Source organism: Pleuronectes platessa, chromosome 12, assembly GCF_947347685.1.
Source record: "Pleuronectes platessa chromosome 12, fPlePla1.1, whole genome shotgun sequence".
Taxonomy (NCBI): domain Eukaryota; kingdom Metazoa; phylum Chordata; class Actinopteri; order Pleuronectiformes; family Pleuronectidae; genus Pleuronectes; species Pleuronectes platessa.
Window position 1 is genome coordinate 18,866,083 of NC_070637.1, and position 21,369 is coordinate 18,887,451.

General features: G+C 41.4%; 1 protein-coding gene across 1 annotated transcript; it reads left to right on the forward strand.

Annotated features, from left to right (window-relative positions):
- Positions 1-480: 480 nt before the first annotated feature.
- si:ch1073-143l10.2 (uncharacterized protein LOC565165 homolog) lies at positions 481-2,342 on the forward strand. Its single transcript, XM_053436782.1, has 6 exons — positions 481-599; positions 690-753; positions 829-904; positions 1,137-1,210; positions 1,681-1,932; positions 2,023-2,342. Exons 1-6 carry the CDS (start codon positions 500-502, stop codon positions 2,105-2,107), a joined length of 651 nt encoding a protein of 216 aa, XP_053292757.1. The 5' UTR covers positions 481-499; the 3' UTR covers positions 2,108-2,342.
- Positions 2,343-21,369: the final 19,027 nt, after the last annotated feature.

Genomic DNA, 21,369 nt, shown 5'->3' on the forward strand with positions numbered 1-21,369 from the left:
TTATGTTATATTGTGTAATGATATGTCGTGTTCTAATGTGGTGTTGTTTTGTGTTATATTAACACAGTGGACGGAATGTCAGGCAGCTCTTTTTAAACTAAACTGTGAGGAGCTGTGAGAACGTTGTTGCAGACCTTCATTTCCATTGTACTGAAATTGTGTTAACACACAGTTTGTTTGACCACGACAAACTCATGTGTGTTGTCAAGTGAGAGTAGAAATGCGGATGAAGACCCAATTTGGGGACAAATGAGTGTTTACTAATATGAACAGCTGCGGTCATGTGGACCTTCGTTTGTGAAGCCGCACTTTGAAAATGTACGCGCGTCTATTTGTTCTCTTACGGTAAATTTCATTGGCGAAGAAAATAGGCAAGTGAGCAATTTGATTATCAAAGTTTGTCTTCGGTCTATTAGACATTACCGTAAAATCACAAATAAACTTGGGTTATTTTCAAAGTGCGGCTGGGTTGACGGGGTTTACACAGACGACGAATCACATGACTGCAGAGATGGCCAACTGGAAGAATCACGTGCGTGCTGGACTGCAGCAGAGAGACCAAACTGAGAAACTGCCTCATGTCGGTGTTTTTACGACACGTAAGATCAACATTATTCCTTCCTCAGTTTTTTAACATTGATGCTCTCACTGTCTCAGACCGTAAGAACACATGTTTGTTTTCATTCTAGTGTCTCAGCTGGAGGAACGTTTTGAAATCCGCAAACAAATCCTGGATGATGTTCAGTGTAACAGGTTAGAAACGCAGAATTCCACTCTGTCCGACATTTGTTCATTTTGATTTATAAAAAATTACTTTTTCATTTTCAGCTCTGAGCGAGATGGAGTAGAAGCTGGAAAAATCCTTCATCTGCAGCTGAGAGAGACTGAGCACCTGTCAGAAAAGGTGGACAAAATAATATGAATCAAAAATATTTAGCTGTGCAGACAACAGCAGTTTCCTGTTATTTTATAAATGCATCAGAAAAAAAGCTTTTTGTGGTTTTAAACTTGTAAAATAATCTAAAGAGAAAGAAATTGAAGCACATTATCATCTGTGTGTTCAGTCATTGACCTTTGAACTGATCGCTCCTTCCATTACCCACAGTTTAAAGAAACTTTTTCTTTTGTCTCCCCAGTTGTCTCAGACCCTCTCCGACCTGACCACCGTCCTGTATCTGAAAGAGGCTGAGCTGCAGTACTGGCAGTCACGGTATGTTATGGAAACCCAGAGTCATCATAAAATATCATCTTCAGAAACAGAAAGTAATGCCCTGTTGTTTATTTTGTCATATTTTGTATTATCCTTTCGAACATGTTTAATTTTAAAATTTTAGTTTCAAATCCAAAAAAGACTAACAAGTCAGTGTTGTCTTATCAGGCTGATACATTTGTAATGCAAGGAAGGAAGTTAATAAAATATCAAATATAAATATGAAATTCAGCCTCCATCTCCAACCTACTAACTTTCTTACAATCCTTTACTCTATTAGACATCATGCTGAGGAATTCATAAATGGTCATCTTGAAAAATAAAAAAATAAAAATTCTATAAATGTGTGTGTTTTGACGTAAAACTGTTGTATAATGACAGAACTACATGAGTCAAAGTAATAGTCAAACCAGTCTAAAGAAAAGGTTAGAGGTAAAATAAATCCTTATTTCATCACTTTGCTATTTCAGTGTATCCCAATACCGTCAAGAGGCACGTACCCTGGCTAAAGGGAACAACACCCTGAAGGTGACCCTTTCAGAATTTGAATTCAACATAGAGTGTCAGTCCAAAGAGTTGACCACCCTGCGAGCGGAGCAGGAAGGACTAAAGGAAAGTTTGACGCAGGCTCGGAGAGAGAAAGACGAACTGTTGCAGCGGTGGATGGAGGAGAAGAGGGAGGAGGCTGACAGGATGAATAAGAACAATGATGCACAGGAACGGTAAGAGAGGCGGATGTGTGATCTCAAAATAAGAGTAAGCACTGTTTTGGAGATTTCATTAAGTGGTCCATGATTCCTGCTTTTCATCAGGTGGCAACATTTGGCCAAACAAATGAAGAAACACCTCCAACAACAGGAAAAAGAAAAATCATTACTTGTCGACGCGTCTCACTGAAGAAGTTTAAAACCCCATCCGTCTGAGGTGATTCATGGATTACACCATTTTTAAGTCAGTGCCTGGTATTCATGACCATTTACCAGTTCCAAAAATATTAGCAAATGTTTATAGTTATATTTTAACACATTTTAGAATAGCTGATTGTATTAAAAATAAAGAAAACAAGCTTGTTGAGTTCAACATAAGTTGTAAATTGGTATAATATAGGTCATAATTTGTGAATAAGTTGAATATGTCATTGTAATGTATTGTTGTTAAAAAATAAAGTAACTCAACTTTTTGTTTTTGTAAATTATCCCTCCCTGACTTTTTCATCCATCAAAGAAACATTTTCTTGTATCTCTCAAACACTTGATTTTATTTGATCAACTAAATACATTTTAAATGGAACTAGGGCTACGTTGTAGCACTTGCGGGCCCGAGCACCCGCACGTTGAAGCCTGTTGCGGTCGGTGGAGAGAGCGATCGATGACCAAGCGCACATCATCGATCGAGCATGCACTTCTCCACGTTGCATGCGTTTTGCGCTCTGCGGCAGTAGGTTTGCCAGTAGGTGGCGCCATCACTATTATTACGCACAGACATATAGATCTGTTCAAGTAGGCGCTCTGCTGTAGCGTGAGAAATTTTGTCTCAATTGGACAATGTTTCCGCAACTTAATTTTCACACTGATCAATAGGTGGCGCTATGATCCTGAACTAATATTCATATATGGAGCTGTTCTATTCAGGATTGTGATCATAGGTCAGTAGTTTGGAGCCGGTTGGATAATGCAGAGTGGATTAACAAAGTACTTCCTGTTTCCTGGCGAATCAGTAGGTGGCGCTATGACACTGAGGAAATATTGACACATAGAGCTGTTCAGGCTTGGACTCTGACCATGTGACAGAAGTTTTGTAGTGATAGGACAATGCACAGTGGAGTTATGATAACATCGTGTCCTTTGGCGAAGGATGATCCTTCGCCGCACCTCAATGTTTAAATGGTTTGAGGAAATGTCACAATTCTGACCTTGATTCAATGACTTGACTGAGCTCATTTGAGCTGTATATCTTAAAGCAGCCAGGAGCAGTTCATCAAAGAATAAAACATGTCAATTCATGTTGCCACCAGGGGGCGCTGTGATTTCAAGTCATAATTTCTGTGTAGATGTCATCAGGATGGCACCCTTGTCTTACATGTCTAGTTTGGACTCGATTGGACAATGTATGTCCGAGATACAGAACCTCGTGTTTTGATGGCGTTTAATCAAACTCAAGACGCCACGCCACGGTCACACGGTGTGACGAAAGGTCAATCTCTTAATCACTTTTTATCTCCATCTTGTTGTGATGGCACTGATCTTAATTTGAAGTTAATCTGATGAAAGCCCTGGGACAAGTGCATCAAGTAAAAATGTGGAATATGGAAAAAAAATGGCCACTTAATCCAAAATGGCGGCCTCCCTGTTTGGTCAAGCATACCTATCCAAGATATTTTTTTGTTTGTTATGAAACGACACATGTCCCGATAGATTTGTATAAATGTCGGCCATCGTAGTGCCGGGGTTGCCCTATAGGGGGCGCTGGTCAGTTTTTTTGCCACGCCCATTTCTTAAAACCATATGAATATCTTCAGGGGGGGGCTGTTGTTACACACATGTAGTTTGAGAGAGATAGAACCATGAACACTGAAGTTACAGCAATTTCGTGTTTCACGGCGAGGTGATGAACTTTGATGCCACGCCATTAATATGGCGTTTGACGAAAAGTCACGGTAATCTTATGCCTTCATTATCAATGTCTTGAGACCCATTTGGTACAGTTTGACATGGTTGAGGTCAGTGGATGAGGAGGAATACATCCAAGTGTAAGACAAGCAAAAAACAAGACATTTCCTGGTTCCACCAGGGGGCGCTGTAATTTTGAGTCATTATTTCTGTGTAGATGTCCTCAGGCCGGGACTCTTGTCCTACATGTCTAGTTTGGACTTGATTGGACCATGTATGTTCGAGATACAGATGCTCGTGTTTTGATGGCGTGGAACCAAATTTTGACTTCACGCCACGGTCACACGAAGTTCCGGAAAAAAATTCCGTTGATCATTTTTTTTCTCAATCTTGTTGTGATGACACCCATCTAATTTTTAAGTTGATCTGATGAAAGCTCTACGACAAGTACATTAAAGTAAAAATGTGGAATTTGGCCAAAATGGCCACTAAATCCAAAATGGCGGGCTTCCTGTTGCATTTTTCATAATGCTCCAATAGACTTTTTTCTATGATTAGTCACGTTACACCAGTGTCTAGATTTTGGTGAAAATCGCTTATGTGGAAACCTAGGGGCTGGTTCCAGGGGGCGCTGTTGAGCCATTTTGCCACGCCCATTTCCAAATACTCCAGAATACGTAAATTTTCACCACTCTCTAATTTACTGGAAAGTTTAAAAACTTTTTGAGCACGTTGAAGCCCTCAAAAAGCCAATTCATTGTTCGGAGAATAATAAGAACTAGGGCTACGTTGTAGCACTTGCGGGCCCGAGCACCCGCACGTTGAAGCCTGTTGCGGTCGGTGGAGAGAGCGATCGATGACCAAGCGCACATCATCGATCGAGCATGCACTTCTCCACGTTAAATGCGTTTTGCGCTCTGCGGCAGTAGGTTTGCCAGTAGGTGGCGCCATCACTATTATTACGCACAGACATATATATCTGTTCATGTAGGCGCTCTGATGTAGCGTGAGCAATTTTGTGTCAATTGGACAATGTTAACACAACTTAATTTTCACACTGATCAGTAGGTGGCGCTATGACCCTGAACTAATATTTATATGTGGAGCTGTTCAGAATAGTATTGTGATCATAGGTCAGTAGTTTGGAGCCGGTTGGATAATGCAGAGTGGATTAACAAAGTACTTCCTGTTTCCTGGCGAATCAGTAGGTGGCGCTATGACACTGAGGAAATATTGACACATAGAGCTGTTCAGGCTTGGACTCTGACCATGTGACAGAAGTTTTGTAGTGATAGGACAATGCACAGTGGAGTTATGATAACATCGTGTCCTTTGGCGAAGGAAAATCCTTCGCCGCACATCAATGTTTACACGGTTTGAGGAAACGTCACAATTCTGACCATGATCTAATGACTTGACTGATCTGATTTGAGCTGTATATTGTAAATCAGCCAGGAGCAGTTCATCAAAGTATAAAACATGTCACTTCCTGTAGCCACCAGGGGGCGCTGTAATTTCAAGTCATAATTTCTGTGTAGATGTCATCAGGATGGCACCCTTGTCTTACATGTCTAGTTTGGACTCGATTGGACAATGTATGTCCGAGATACAGAACCTCGTGTTTTGATGGCGTTTAATCAAACTCAAGACGCCACGCCACGGTCACACGGTGTGACGAAAGGTCAATCTCTTAATCACTTTTTATCTCCATCTTGTTGTGATGGCACTGATCTTAATTTGAAGTTAATCTGATGAAAGCCCTGGGACAAGTGCATCAAGTAAAAATGTGGAATATGGAAAAAAAATGGCCACTTAATCCAAAATGGCGGCCTCCCTGTTTGGTCAAGCATACCTATCCAAGATATTTTTTTGTTTGTTATGAAACGACACATGTCCCGATAGATTTGTATAAATGTCGGCCATCGTAGTGCCGGGGTTGCCCTATAGGGGGCGCTGGTCAGTTTTTTTGCCACGCCCATTTCTTAAAACCATATGAATATCTTCAGGGGGGGGCTGTTGTTACACACATGTAGTTTGAGAGAGATAGAATCATGAACACTGAAGTTACAGCAATTTCGTGTTTCACGGCGAGTTGATGAACTTTAATGCCACGCCATTCATATGGCGTTTGACGAAAAGTCACGGTAATCTTATGTCTTCATTGTCAATGTCTTGGGACCCATTTGATACAGTTTGACATGGTTGAGGTCAGTGGATGAGGAGAAATTCATCCAAGTGTAAGACAAGCAAAAAACAAGACATTTCCTGTTGCCACCAGGGGGCGCTGCGGTTTTAAGTCATCATTTATGCATAGATGTCATCAGGCGGGGACTATTGTCTTACATGTCTAGTTTGGACTTGATTGGAACATGTATGTCCGAGATACAGATGCCCGTGTTTTGATGGCGTGTAACCAATTTTTAACGCCATGCCACGGTCACACGGTGTGATAAAAAAAAAATCCCTCAATCATTTTTTATCTCCATCTTGTTGTGATGACACTCATCTGAATTTGAAGTTGATCTGATGAAAGCCCTGGGACAAGTACGTAAAAGTAAAAATGTGGGATATTGCCAAAATGGCCACTAAAAGCAAAATGGCGGACTTCCTGTTGCGTTTTTCATAATGCTCCATGAGACTTTTTTTCATGACTGGTCACGATACACCTATATCCAGATTTTGATGAAAATCCGTTAAGTGGAAACCTAGGGGCTGGTTCCAGGGGGCGCTGTAGAGCCATTTTGCCACGCCCAATTCCAATTACTCCAGAATACTAAAATATCCGCAGACCTTGAATTTCCTGCAAAGTTTCATAACTTTTTGAGCATGTCTAGACCCTGAAAAAGCCCCCCAAAGGGAAATAATAATAATAATAATAATAAAAATCCTTACAGATTCAATAGGGCCTCTCACCATTCGGTGCTCGGGCCCTAAATATATCTGTTCATGTAGGCGCTCTGATGTAGCGTGAGAAATGTTGTGTCAATTGGACAATGTTTCCGCAACTTAATTTTCACACTGATCAATAGGTGGCGCTATGATCCTGAACTAATATTCATATATGGAGCTGTTCTATTCAGGATTGTGATCATAGGTCAGTAGTTTGGAGCCGGTTGGATAATGCAGAGTGGATTAACAAAGTACTTCCTGTTTCCTGGCGAATCAGTAGGTGGCGCTATGACACTGAGGAAATATTGACACATAGAGCTGTTCAGGCTTGGACTCTGACCATGTGACAGAAGTTTGGTAGTGATAGGACAATGCACAGTGGACTTATGAAAACATCGTGTCCTTTGGCGAAGGAAAATCCTTCGCCGCACATCAATGTTTACACGGTTTGAGGAAACGTCACAATTCTGACCATGATCTAATGACTTGACTGATCTGATTTGAGCTGTATATTGTAAATCAGCCAGGAGCAGTTCATCAAAGTATAAAACATGTCACTTCCTGTAGCCACCAGGGGGCGCTGTAATTTCAAGTCATAATTTCTGTGTAGATGTCATCAGGATGGCACCCTTGTCTTACATGTCTAGTTTGGACTCGATTGGACAATGTATGTCCGAGATACAGAACCTCGTGTTTTGATGGCGTTTAATCAAACTCAAGACGCCACGCCACGGTCACACGGTGTGACGAAAGGTCAATCTCTTAATCACTTTTTATCTCCATCTTGTTGTGATGGCACTGATCTTAATTTGAAGTTAATCTGATGAAAGCCCTGGGACAAGTGCATCAAGTAAAAATGTGGAATATGGAAAAAAAATGGCCACTTAATCCAAAATGGCGGCCTCCCTGTTTGGTCAAGCATACCTATCCAAGATATTTTTTTGTTTGTTATGAAACGACACATGTCCTGATAGATTTGTATAAATGTCGGCCATCGTAGTGCCGGGGTTGCCCTATAGGGGGCGCTGGTCAGTTTTTTTGCCACGCCCATTTCTTAAAACCATATGAATATCTTCAGGGGGGGGCTGTTGTTACACACATGTAGTTTGAGAGAGATAGAATCATGAACACTGAAGTTACAGCAATTTCGTGTTTCACGGCGAGTTGATGAACTTTAATGCCACGCCATTCATATGGCGTTTGACGAAAAGTCACGGTAATCTTATGTCTTCATTGTCAATGTCTTGGGACCCATTTGATACAGTTTGACATGGTTGAGGTCAGTGGATGAGGAGAAATTCATCCAAGTGTAAGACAAGCAAAAAACAAGACATTTCCTGTTGCCACCAGGGGGCGCTGCGGTTTTAAGTCATCATTTATGCATAGATGTCATCAGGCGGGGACTATTGTCTTACATGTCTAGTTTGGACTTGATTGGAACATGTATGTCCGAGATACAGATGCCCGTGTTTTGATGGCGTGTAACCAATTTTTAACGCCATGCCACGGTCACACGGTGTGATAAAAAAAAAATCCCTCAATCATTTTTTATCTCCATCTTGTTGTGATGACACTCATCTGAATTTGAAGTTGATCTGATGAAAACCCTGGGACAAGTACGTAAAAGTAAAAATGTGGGATATTGCCAAAATGGCCACTAAAAGCAAAATGGCGGACTTCCTGTTGCGTTTTTCATAATGCTCCATGAGACTTTTTTTCATGACTGGTCACGATACACCTATATCCAGATTTTGATGAAAATCCGTTATGTGGAAACCTAGGGGCTGGTTCCAGGGGGCGCTGTAGAGCCATTTTGCCACGCCCAATTCCAATTACTCCAGAATACTAAAATATCCGCAGACCTTGAATTTCCTGCAAAGTTTCATAACTTTTTGAGCATGTCTAGACCCTGAAAAAGCCCCCCAAAGGGAAATAATAATAACTAGGGCTACGTTGTAGCACTAACGGGCCCGAGCACAGGCAATTTCTATTCTGTTGCGGTCGGTGAAGAGAGAACGTTCAATGACCAAGCGCTCGTCTCTGCGTTGCATGCGTTTGTGCACTGCGGCAAGGATTATTGCTTCACTTCCTGTAGCCAGCAGGAGGCTCTATGAACTAGAGGTAAGTAACCTTGAAACCATACAACCAAACCTATTGCTTTAACTAGCACCATATACTTACATGCCTCAAGGCTTTTTTAATATAAAATTGTTATAAAAGTTAGTTTATTTAACACGTCTAATGAACACATTGAAGCAAGTTAACTGCAGAGTCGTATGTTTGGCTGTGACTTTGTTTTATTTTAATAAGTTAATATCAACAGCTACATGTGTAAGTTGCATGTGATAATAACTATTCTTCACCATTATTCTGATACAGGCTGATATATCCACCATTACTATTTTCACATCGTTAATTTAGTCTGTCATGGAGTTGTAGAGTCAATTAGACAGTATAGATAAGATTATAATGTCCACACATCAGTGTTGTAAACACTTCTCCAGTTAATTATATAATTATGTTTTCACACTGAGGGAAGTGGAGAGACTTGATGTGGACTGTTATCAACAGTTCTGTGGGAGATCATCACCTTGAATATTACAGATGAGGTAGAAAGACATTTTATCTGTGTACAATGTTGTATTTCTTTCTCACGTTTTATCAAAAGCGATTTAAAGTATGTGCATTTAACCATTAGTATACAAACCCAGACCCCAGTACATCGGTTCTATCTGAAATATGTGGTGCTTCATACACAACACAAAACATTCATAACAGTGCGCTTCTGCTCCTCATTAATGCAGCTCCTGATGTCCTCAGCAGCAACATGGTGGAGATTTGCAGCTTCATGCTGGTCAACTGGAAGACAACTGATTAAGATTAAAAGATTAAGATTAAGATCCATTTATTCGTCCCAAACAAATGCACAGACATGCAAAGGCACACTCATGCAGGTAGGGAAATTTAATCTCTGCTTTTTACCCATCTGGTGCAGGACACACAGAGCAGTGAGCGACCATGTACGGCGCTCACGGAGTAGATGTTGGGGGAGTGAGGTGCCTTGCTCAGGGGCACTAGAGAGGGTAGGGAGACTCTTGGATTTTTGGACAGATCAATCCAGGTTTGTCTTTTGTTGTCTCTCCGTGGAGTCGAACCAGAGACGAACCAGAGACCTTCTCTGCCCATAGTCCAAGTTTCTGCCCTCTACACATCACTCCATACGTTGCTCCCTTAACTACAGATGGCCTGCGAATGTCATGGAGTTTTACAGTGAATTAGACAGTTTAGATATGATTTTAATCTCCACACATCAGTGTTGTAAACAGTTCTCAAATTAATTATATAATTATGTTTTCACACTGAGGGAAGTGGAGAGACTTGATGTGGACTGTTATCAATAGCTCTGTGGGAGATTATCACCTTGAATATTACAGATGAGGTAGAAAGACATTTTATCTATTTTTACAATGTTGTATTTCTTTCAGTACTTTTATCAAAAGCGACTTAAAATATGTGCATTTAACCATTAGGATACAAACCCAGACCACAGTACAACGGTTCTATCTGAAATCTGTTGTGCTTCATACACAACTCAAAACATTCTTTAACAGTTCGTTTCTTCTCTTCATAGATGAGGAACTGCAGCACCTGACGTCGTCAGCAGCAACATGGTGGTCAACACGTGGACGACTGCATCATCATCAGAAGCTACACAACATTTCTAAATTCCTCCCTTAAATAAAGATGGCCTGCAACTGTTTGGTGGTGGCAGTCATTGCTAAGTGGCATGGATAAGAATTCATTTCTATCTTCATTATGGTTGGTTAAAATAATAAAAACTTATAACAACAATGTGTATCTTTTGCTTTCTGATTTGATACACTTTAGATAAGAACCCAGTGTTTAATATTTCTGCTTTGCCATAAGAGACAAAACATGGTCAATTGGTCATCACAGCTGTTTCCTTCAGGCTCGTCCGTCCCTAATAAAATGAGAGGAAACATAAAAATAATCAGATCATAATCATTTCATCTTAGGAAATAGGTAGTGTACATCATTTTCAAATTCTCTATGAACACTGTCTGTTCTAGTAAAGTTACAAGGCTATAATGTATTTATATTTAACAAAATAATTCAGGGAAGTCTGCCTGAGATTAACGATGTAAACACTAGTAGACATGGTTATTTTTCACTGTAACACGTGACAGGACATCAACACCGTGACTCTGAATAAAGAGCCTTAGGATACGTAGTGCTCCTTTGCACAGCTGCTCTTACAATGTGTAGCAAGTGCTAAATCTCCATTAGTATAATAGTAATGAAAATCACCCTTCACATAATTGAACATATATTTTCCATGTGAACCGCTTTAACACAGTTCAATTCCGGAGCAAAATATAACTTATACAGTATTTATTAGAGTTACATATGAACAAAGTGTGTATTCTTATTTTCGGTGGATATTCAACTATGTATTTGAATATGCTTTTGGATTAAAACGTGCACTACCATGACAATGAATGTTTAGTATGGAGCTATTTCACATTAAAAGTATTGCATTATAATTTAACACATTATGTATTATGTGCAATACTTTGTAAGTAATGAAAACAGGTCTGTACCTGGAGTCAGTGTTCAGTCTGGTTGGATTCAAGTTGTGTCTCCCGCTGGACATCCTAGAGGAACATTGAACACAAATACACAGATATGTTAAGTCATACATGTGCCATGTTATCTGCTTAACAGACTTTTACATGGTAATAATAAAATATTAATTCAAAGTTAATCAGATCATAATCATTTCAGCTTAGGAAATAGGTAGTGCATATTAGCCTACAATTCTGTATGACACTGTCTGTTCTAGTAAAGTTACAAGGCTATGATTTACTCATATTTAACAAAAGAATTCAGTGAAGTCTGTCTGAGATTAACGATTTAAATACTGAAGGTGGGAGACACGGTTACTTTTCACTGTAACACGTTACAACACTACTCTGAAGAAAGAGCTTTAGGACACGTACTGCTCCTTTGAACAGCTGCTCTTGCAATGCAGATGTGACTTTAAACACTCAGGTTTCTCAGGTTTCAGTTAGCATCGCTAGCCCGCTAGCGAAACTAACTTACAAGCCGACACACAGTCTCCTGTCTCAGAGTCATCCGCATAAAGTAACGCTTATATCTGCTGGGTGGACCCGCTCATGTCGTTTCATGTCGGTGTTTGTCGGTAATAACCCCAATCGAGTCGAAGAACAGTTACTGCACCCATGCGAAGATATTGTTAGCTTGCTTGTTAGCGAGCTAGTTAGCCTCCGGCGCTAGCGAAAAAGAAGCCGACACACAGTCTCCTGTCTCAGATTCATCCTTATAAACGAACGCTTATCTCTGCTTGGTGGACCTGGGTTCATGGCGGTTGTTTCGGTAACAGCTGGCATTCGCATCGAACCCGTTGATATACACTGAGCTGGTATGTAGCTCTTGGATTAGCGTCCCTTAGCTATCACGGCTGATTCAAAGGCACCCTGCGAATCACATCGAAATAAAATACTTAACGTGACTTACCACAGAAACGGAGGCGCAGACATCGTTACCGTGACCGTCAGGAGAAGGAGCAGAACATCAAAGTGTGTAATTTACCGGGTATGTGGGTGTAAGCCATTTCATGAGGCGTTCACTTGTACCTGGTTAAAGCCGAACTCACAACACACAGCACAGCTTACACTGTGGCGTCACGTGAATTTCAAACATCTATATCGCTTAAACAAGGAAGTTAAAAACAAATTTACCCCCCTCAGAGTTGTCATGAAGGAAGAACTTAGCGATTGAGACTAAAACCAAAGTTTGAGCAATGCTGTAAAAGGTTTAATTCTCCTCTAAAGTTGGCCACCCTGTAAACACAGTCTGTTAATGCATAGATAACACAAACTATGGTCTGACACTGCCATCTAGTGACTAAATATTGCAGCACATCTGCCAGATATAGATGTTTTCATACCTCAAACTGGAAGCCACACCACGGTCACACAGTATTATGAAAAGTTGCAATTTCGTTAACTTTAGATCTTCATCTTGTTTTGAACACATGCATCAAATTTTTACGTTGATTTAATGAAGGCCCTACGAGTAGTGAATCAAACTGTAACACATAGAAAAACAAGACATTTGCTGTTGCCACCAGGGGACGCTGTGATTTTAAGTCACGATTTCTGTACCGATGTCTTCAGGTCGCGACTCTTGTCTTATGTGTATAGTTTGGACTCGATTGGACAAAATATGTCCAAGATACAGGAGCCCGTGTTTTGATGGCGTTTAATCAAACTTTGAGGCCACACCACGGTCAGACGGTTTTGCTAAAACTTAATCCTTCAATAACTTTAGATCTCCATTTTGTTGTGATGACGATCGTCTAAATTGTAAGTTGATTTGATGAAAGCTGTAGGAGGAGTACTTAAAACAAAAAATATTGAATATGACCAAAATGGCCACTAAAGTCAAACTGGCGGGCTTCCTGTTGCGTTATTCATAATGCACTGATGGACTTTTTTGTGCATCTAGTCATGATACACAATAGTCTTTGTTTTTTTTGAGGATCGGTGAATGCTAAATGAGGGGCTTTTCCGTAGGTGGCGCTCTTGAGCCATTTTGCCACGCCCTTTTCAAAATACTCCAGAATACGTAAATTTTCGCCGCCTTCGAATTTACTGCAAACTCCTACAACTTTTTGAGCACATTAAAGCCCTCAAAAAGCCAATTCATTTAAGCTAAGAAAAATAATAATAATAATAATAATAATAATCATTTCAATTTCAATAGGGCCTCCCACCGATTTCGGTGCTCGGGCCCTAACTAGGGCTACGTTGTAGCACTTGCGGGCCCGAGCACCCGCACGTTGAAGCCTGTTGCGGTCGGTGGAGAGAGCGATCGATGACCAAGCGCACATCATCGATCGAGCATGCACTTCTCCACGTTAAATGCGTTTTGCGCTCTGCGGCAGTAGGTTTGCCAGTAGGTGGCGCCATCACTATTATTACGCACAGACATATATATCTGTTCATGTAGGCGCTCTGATACAGCGTGAGCAATTTTGTGTCAATCGGACAATGTTAACACAACTTAATTTTCACACTGATCAGTAGGTGGCGCTCTGACCCTGAACTAATATTTATATGTGGAGCTGTTCAGATCAGTATTGTGATCATAGGTCAGTAGTTTGGAGCCGGTTGGATAATGCAGAGTGGATTAACAAAGTACTTCCTGTTTCCTGGCGAATCAGTAGGTGGCGCTATGACACTGAGGAAATATTGACACATAGAGCTGTTCAGGCTTGTACTCTTATCATGTGACAGAAGTTTGGTAGTGATAGGACAATGCACAGTGGACTTATGAAAACATCGTGTCCTTTGGCGAAGGATGATCCTTCGCCAAACATCAATGTTTACATGGTTTGAGGAAATGTCACAATTCTGACCTTGATTCAATGACTTGACTGAGCTCATTTGAGCTGTATATCTTAAAGCAGCCAGGAGCAGTTCATCAAAGTATAAAACATGTCACTTCCTGTAGCCACCAGGGGGCGCTGTAATTTCAAGTCATAATTTCTGTGTAGATGTCATCAGGATGGCACCCTTGTCTTACATGTCTAGTTTGGACTCGATTGGACAATGTATGTCCGAGATACAGAACCTCGTGTTTTGATGGCGTTTAATCAAACTCAAGACGCCACGCCACGGTCACACGGTGTGACGAAAGGTCAATCTCTTAATCACTTTTTATCTCCATCTTGTTGTGATGGCACTGATCTTAATTTGAAGTTAATCTGATGAAAGCCCTGGGACAAGTGCATCAAGTAAAAATGTGGAATATGGGAAAAAAATGGCCACTTAATCCAAAATGGCGGCCTCCCTGTTTGGTCAAGCATACCTATCCAAGATATTTTTTTGTTTGTTATGAAACGACACATGTCCCGATAGATTTGTATAAATGTCGGCCATCGTAGTGCCGGGGTTGCCCTATAGGGGGCGCTGGTCAGTTTTTTTGCCACGCCCATTTCTTAAAACCATATGAATATCTTCAGGGGGGGGCTGTTGTTACACACATGTAGTTTGAGAGAGATAGAATCATGAACACTGAAGTTACAGCAATTTCGTGTTTCACGGCGAGTTGATGAACTTTAATGCCAAGCCATTCATATGGCGTTTGACGAAAAGTCACGGTAATCTTATGTCTTCATTGTCAATGTCTTGGGACCCATTTGATACAGTTTGACATGGTTGAGGTCAGTGGATGAGGAGAAATTCATCCAAGTGTAAGACAAGCAAAAAACAAGACATTTCCTGTTGCCACCAGGGGGCGCTGCGGTTTTAAGTCATCATTTATGCATAGATGTCATCAGGCGGGGACTATTGTCTTACATGTCTAGTTTGGACTTGATTGGAACATGTATGTCCGAGATACAGATGCCCGTGTTTTGATGGCGTGTAACCAATTTTTAACGCCATGCCACGGTCACACGGTGTGATAAAAAAAAAATCCCTCAATCATTTTTTATCTCCATCTTGTTGTGATGACACTCATCTGAATTTGAAGTTGATCTGATGAAAGCCCTGGGACAAGTACGTAAAAGTAAAAATGTGGGATATTGCCAAAATGGCCACTAAAAGCAAAATGGCGGACTTCCTGTTGCGTTTTTCATAATGCTCCATGAGACTTTTTTTCATGACTGGTCACGATACACCTATATCCAGATTTTGATGAAAATCCGTTATGTGGAAACCTAGGGGCTGGTTCCAGGGGGCGCTGTAGAGCCATTTTGCCACGCCCAATTCCAATTACTCCAGAATACTAAAATATCCGCAGACCTTGAATTTCCTGCAAAGTTTCATAACTTTTTGAGCATGTCTAGACCCTGAAAAAGCCCCCCAAAGGGAAATAATAATAATAATAATAATAATAAAAATCCTTACAGATTCAATAGGGCCTCTCACCATTCGGTGCTCGGGCCCTAATAATAATAATAATAACTAGGGCTACGTTGTAGCACTTGCGGGCCCGAGCACCCGCACGTTGAAGCCTGTTGCGGTCGGTGGAGAGAGCGATCGATGACCAAGCGCACATCATTGATCGAGCATGCACTTCTCCCCGTTGCATGCGTTTTGCGCTCTGCGGCAGTAGGTTTGCCAGTAGGTGGCGCCATCACTATTATTACGCACAGACATATAGATATGTTCATGTAGGCGCTCTGATGTAGCGTGAGCAATTTTGTGTCAATTGGACAATGTTAACACAACTTAATTTTCACACTGATCAGTAGGTGGCGCTATGACCGTGAACTAATGTTTATATATGGAGCTGTTCAGATCAGGATTGTGATCATAGGTCAGAAGTTTGGAGCCGGTTGGATAAGGCAGTGTGGATTAACAAAGTACTTCCTGTTTCATGGATAATCAGTAGGTGGCGCTATGACACTGAGGAAATATTGACACATAGAGCTGTTCAGGCTTGGACTCTGACCATGTGACAGAAGTTTTGTAGTGATAGGACAATGCACAGTGGAGTTATGATAACATCGTGTCCTTTGGCGAAGGAAAATCCTTCGCCGCACATCAATGTTTACACGGTTTGAGGAAACGTCACAATTCTGACCATGATCTAATGACTTGACTGATTTGATTTGAGCTGTATATTGTAAATCAGCCAGGAGCAGTTCATCAAAGTATAAAACATGTCACTTCCTGTAGCCACCAGGGGGCGCTGTAATTTCAAGTCATAATTTCTGTGTAGATGTCATCAGGATGGCACCCTTGTCTTACATGTCTAGTTTGGACTCGATTGGACAATGTATGTCCGAGATACAGAACCTCGTGTTTTGATGGCGTTTAATCAAACTCAAGACGCCACGCCACGGTCACACGGTGTGACGAAAGGTCAATCTCTTAATCACTTTTTATCTCCATCTTGTTGTGATGGCACTGATCTTAATTTGAAGTTAATCTGATGAAAGCCCTGGGACAAGTGCATCAAGTAAAAATGTGGAATATGGAAAAAAAATGGCCACTTAATCCAAAATGGCGGCCTCCCTGTTTGGTCAAGCATACCTATCCAAGATATTTTTTTGTTTGTTATGAAACGACACATGTCCCGATAGATTTGTATAAATGTCGGCCATCGTAGTGCCGGGGTTGCCCTATAGGGGGCGCTGGTCAGTTTTTTTGCCACGCCCATTTCTTAAAACCATATGAATATCTTCAGGGGGGGGCTGTTGTTACACACATGTAGTTTGAGAGAGATAGAATCATGAACACTGAAGTTACAGCAATTTCGTGTTTCACGGCGAGTTGATGAACTTTAATGCCACGCCATTCATATGGCGTTTGACGAAAAGTCACGGTAATCTTATGTCTTCATTGTCAATGTCTTGGGACCCATTTGATACAGTTTGACATGGTTGAGGTCAGTGGATGAGGAGAAATTCATCCAAGTGTAAGACAAGCAAAAAACAAGACATTTCCGGTTGCCACCAGGGGGCGCTGCGGTTTTAAGTCATCATTTATGCATAGATGTCATCAGGCGGGGACTTTTGTCTTACATGTCTAGTTTGGACTTGATTGGAACATGTATGTCCGAGATACAGATGCCCGTGTTTTGATGGCGTGTAACCAATCTTTAACGCCATGCCACGGTCACACGGTGTGATAAAAAAAAAATCCCTCAATCATTTTTTATCTCCATCTTGTTGTGATGACACTCATCTGAATTTGAAGTTGATCTGATGAAAGCCCTGGGACAAGTACGTAAAAGTAAAAATGTGGGATATTGCCAAAATGGCCACTAAAAGCAAAATGGCGGACTTCCTGTTGCGTTTTTCATAATGCTCCATGAGACTTTTTTTCATGACTGGTCACGATACACCTATATCCAGATTTTGATGAAAATCCGTTATGTGGAAACCTAGGGGCTGGTTCCAGGGGGCGCTGTAGAGCCATTTTGCCACGCCCAATTCCAATTACTCCAGAATACTAAAATATCCGCAGACCTTGAATTTCCTGCAAAGTTTCATAACTTTTTGAGCATGTCTAGACCCTGAAAAAGCCCCCCAAAGGGAAATAATAATAATAATAATAATAACTAGGGCTACGTTGTAGCACTTGCGGGCCCGAGCACCCGCACGTTGAAGCCTGTTGCGGTCGGTGGAGAGAGCGATCGATGACCAAGCGCACATCATCGATCGAGCATGCACTTCTCCACGTTGCATGCGTTTTGCGCTCTGCGGCAGTAGGTTTGCCAGTAGGTGGCGCCATCACTATTATTACGCACAGACATATATATCTGTTCATGTAGGCGCTCTGATGTAGCGTGAGCAATTTTGTGTCAATTGGACAATGTTAACACAACTTAATTTTCACACTGATCAGTAGGTGGCGCTATGACCCTGATCTAATATTTATATGTGGAGCTGTTCAGATCAGTATTGTGATCATAGGTCAGTAGTTTGGAGCCGGTTGGATAATGCAGAGTGGATTAACAAAGTACTTCCTGTTTCCTGGCGAATCAGTAGGTGGCGCTATGACACTGAGGAAATATTGACACATAGAGCTGTTCAGGCTTGTACTCTTATCATGTGACAGAAGTTTGGTAGTGATAGGACAATGCACAGTGGACTTATGAAAACATCGTGTCCTTTGGCGAAGGATGATCCTTCGCCGCACCTCAACGTTTAAATGGTTTGAGGAAATGTCACAATTCTGACCTTGATTCAATGACTTGACTGATCTGATTTGAGCTGTATATTGTAAATCAGCCAGGAGCAGTTCATCAAAGTATAAAACATGTCACTTCCTGTAGCCACCAGGGGGCGCTGTAATTTCGAGTCATAATTTCTGTGTAGATGTCATCAGGATGGCACCCTTGTCTTACATGTCTAGTTTGGACTCGATTGGACAATGTATGTCCGAGATACAGAACCTCGTGTTTTGATGGCGTTTAATCAAACTCAAGACGCCACGCCACGGTAACACGGTGTGACGAAAGGTCAATCTCTTAATCACTTTTTATCTCCATCTTGTTGTGATGGCACTGATCTTAATTTGAAGTTAATCTGATGAAAGCCCTGGGACAAGTGCATCAAGTAAAAATGTGGAATATGGAAAAAAAATGGCCACTTAATCCAAAATGGCGGCCTCCCTGTTTGGTCAAGCATACCTATCCAAGATATTTTTTTGTTTGTTATGAAACGACACATGTCCCGATAGATTTGTATAAATGTCGGCCATCGTAGTGCCGGGGTTGCCCTATAGGGGGCGCTGGTCAGTTTTTTTGCCACGCCCATTTCTTAAAACCATATGAATATCTTCAGGGGGGGGCTGTTGTTACACACATGTAGTTTGAGAGAGATAGAATCATGAACACTGAAGTTACAGCAATTTCGTGTTTCACGGCGAGTTGATGAACTTTAATGCCACGCCATTCATATGGCGTTTGACGAAAAGTCACGGTAATCTTATGTCTTCATTGTCAATGTCTTGGGACCCATTTGATACAGTTTGACATGGTTGAGGTCAGTGGATGAGGAGAAATTCATCCAAGTGTAAGACAAGCAAAAAACAAGACATTTCCTGTTGCCACCAGGGGGCGCTGCGGTTTTAAGTCATAATTTATGCATAGATGTCATCAGGCGGGGACTATTGTCTTACATGTCTAGTTTGGACTTGATTGGAACATGTATGTCCGAGATACAGATGCCCGTGTTTTGATGGCGTGTAACCAATTTTTAACGCCATGCCACGGTCACACGGTGTGATAAAAAAAAAATCCCTCAATCATTTTTTATCTCCATCTTGTTGTGATGACACTCATCTGAATTTGAAGTTGATCTTATGAAAGCCCTGGGACAAGTACGTAAAAGTAAAAATGTGGGATATTGCCAAAATGGCCACTAAAAGCAAAATGGCGGACTTCCTGTTGCGTTTTTCATAATGCTCCATGAGACTTTTTTTCATGACTGGTCACGATACACCTATATCCAGATTTTGATGAAAATCCGTTATGTGGAAACCTAGGGGCTGGTTCCAGGGGGCGCTGTAGAGCCATTTTGCCACGCCCAATTCCAATTACTCCAGAATACTAAAATATCCGCAGACCTTGAATTTCCTGCAAAGTTTCATAACTTTTTGAGCATGTCTAGACCCTGAAAAAGCCCCCCAAAGGGAAATAATAATAACTAGGGCTACGTTGTAGCACTTGCGGGCCCGAGCACCCGCACGTTGAAGCCTGTTGCGGTCGGTGGAGAGAGCGATCGATGACCAAGCGCACATCATCGATCGAGCATGCACTTCTCCACGTTAAATGCGTTTTGCGCTCTGCGGCAGTAGGTTTGCCAGTAGGTGGCGCCATCACTATTATTACGCACAGACATATATATCTGTTCATGTAGGCGCTCTGATGTAGCGTGGGCAATTTTGTGTCAATTGGACAATGTTAACACAACTTAATTTAAACACTGATCAGTAGGTGGCGCTATGACCCTGAACTAATATTTATATGTGGAGCTGTTCAGATCAGTATTGTGATCATAGGTCAGTAGTTTGGAGCCGGTTGGATAATGCAGAGTGGATTAACAAAGTACTTCCTGTTTCCTGGCAAATCAGTAGGTGGCGCTATGACACTGAGGAAATATTGACACATAGAGCTGTTCAGGCTTGTACTCTGACCATGTGACAGAAGTTTGGTAGTGATAGGACAATGCACAGTGGAGTTATGATAACATCGTGTCCTTTGGCGAAGGAAAATCCTTCGCCGCACATCAATGTTTACACGGTTTGAGGAAACGTCACAATTCTGACCATGATCTAATGACTTGACTGATCTGATTTGAGCTGTATATTGTAAATCAGCCAGGAGCAGTTCATCAAAGTATAAAACATGTCACTTCCTGTAGCCACCAGGGGGCGCTGTAATTTCAAGTCATAATTTCTGTGTAGATGTCATCAGGATGGCACCCTTGTCTTACATGTCTAGTTTGGACTCGATTGGACAATGTATGTCCGAGATACAGAACCTCGTGTTTTGATGGCGTTTAATCAAACTCAAGACGCCACGCCACGGTCACACGGTGTGACGAAAGGTCAATCTCTTAATCACTTTTTATCTCCATCTTGTTGTGATGGCACTGATCTTAATTTGAAGTTAATCTGATGAAAGCCCTGGGACAAGTGCATCAAGTAAAAATGTGGAATATGGAAAAAAAATGGCCACTTAATCCAAAATGGCGGCCTCCCTGTTTGGTCAAGCATACCTATCCAAGATATTTTTTTGTTTGTTATGAAACGACACATGTCCCGATAGATTTGTATAAATGTCGGCCATCGTAGTGCCGGGGTTGCCCTATAGGGGGCGCTGGTCAGTTTTTTTGCCACGCCCATTTCTTAAAACCATATGAATATCTTCAGGGGGGGGCTGTTGTGACACACATGTAGTTTGAGAGAGATAGAATCATGAACACTGAAGTTACAGCAATTTCGTGTTTCACGGCGAGTTGATGAACTTTAATGCCACGCCATTCATATGGCGTTTGACGAAAAGTCACGGTAATCTTATGTCTTCATTGTCAATGTCTTGGGACCCATTTGATACAGTTTGACATGGTTGAGGTCAGTGGATGAGGAGAAA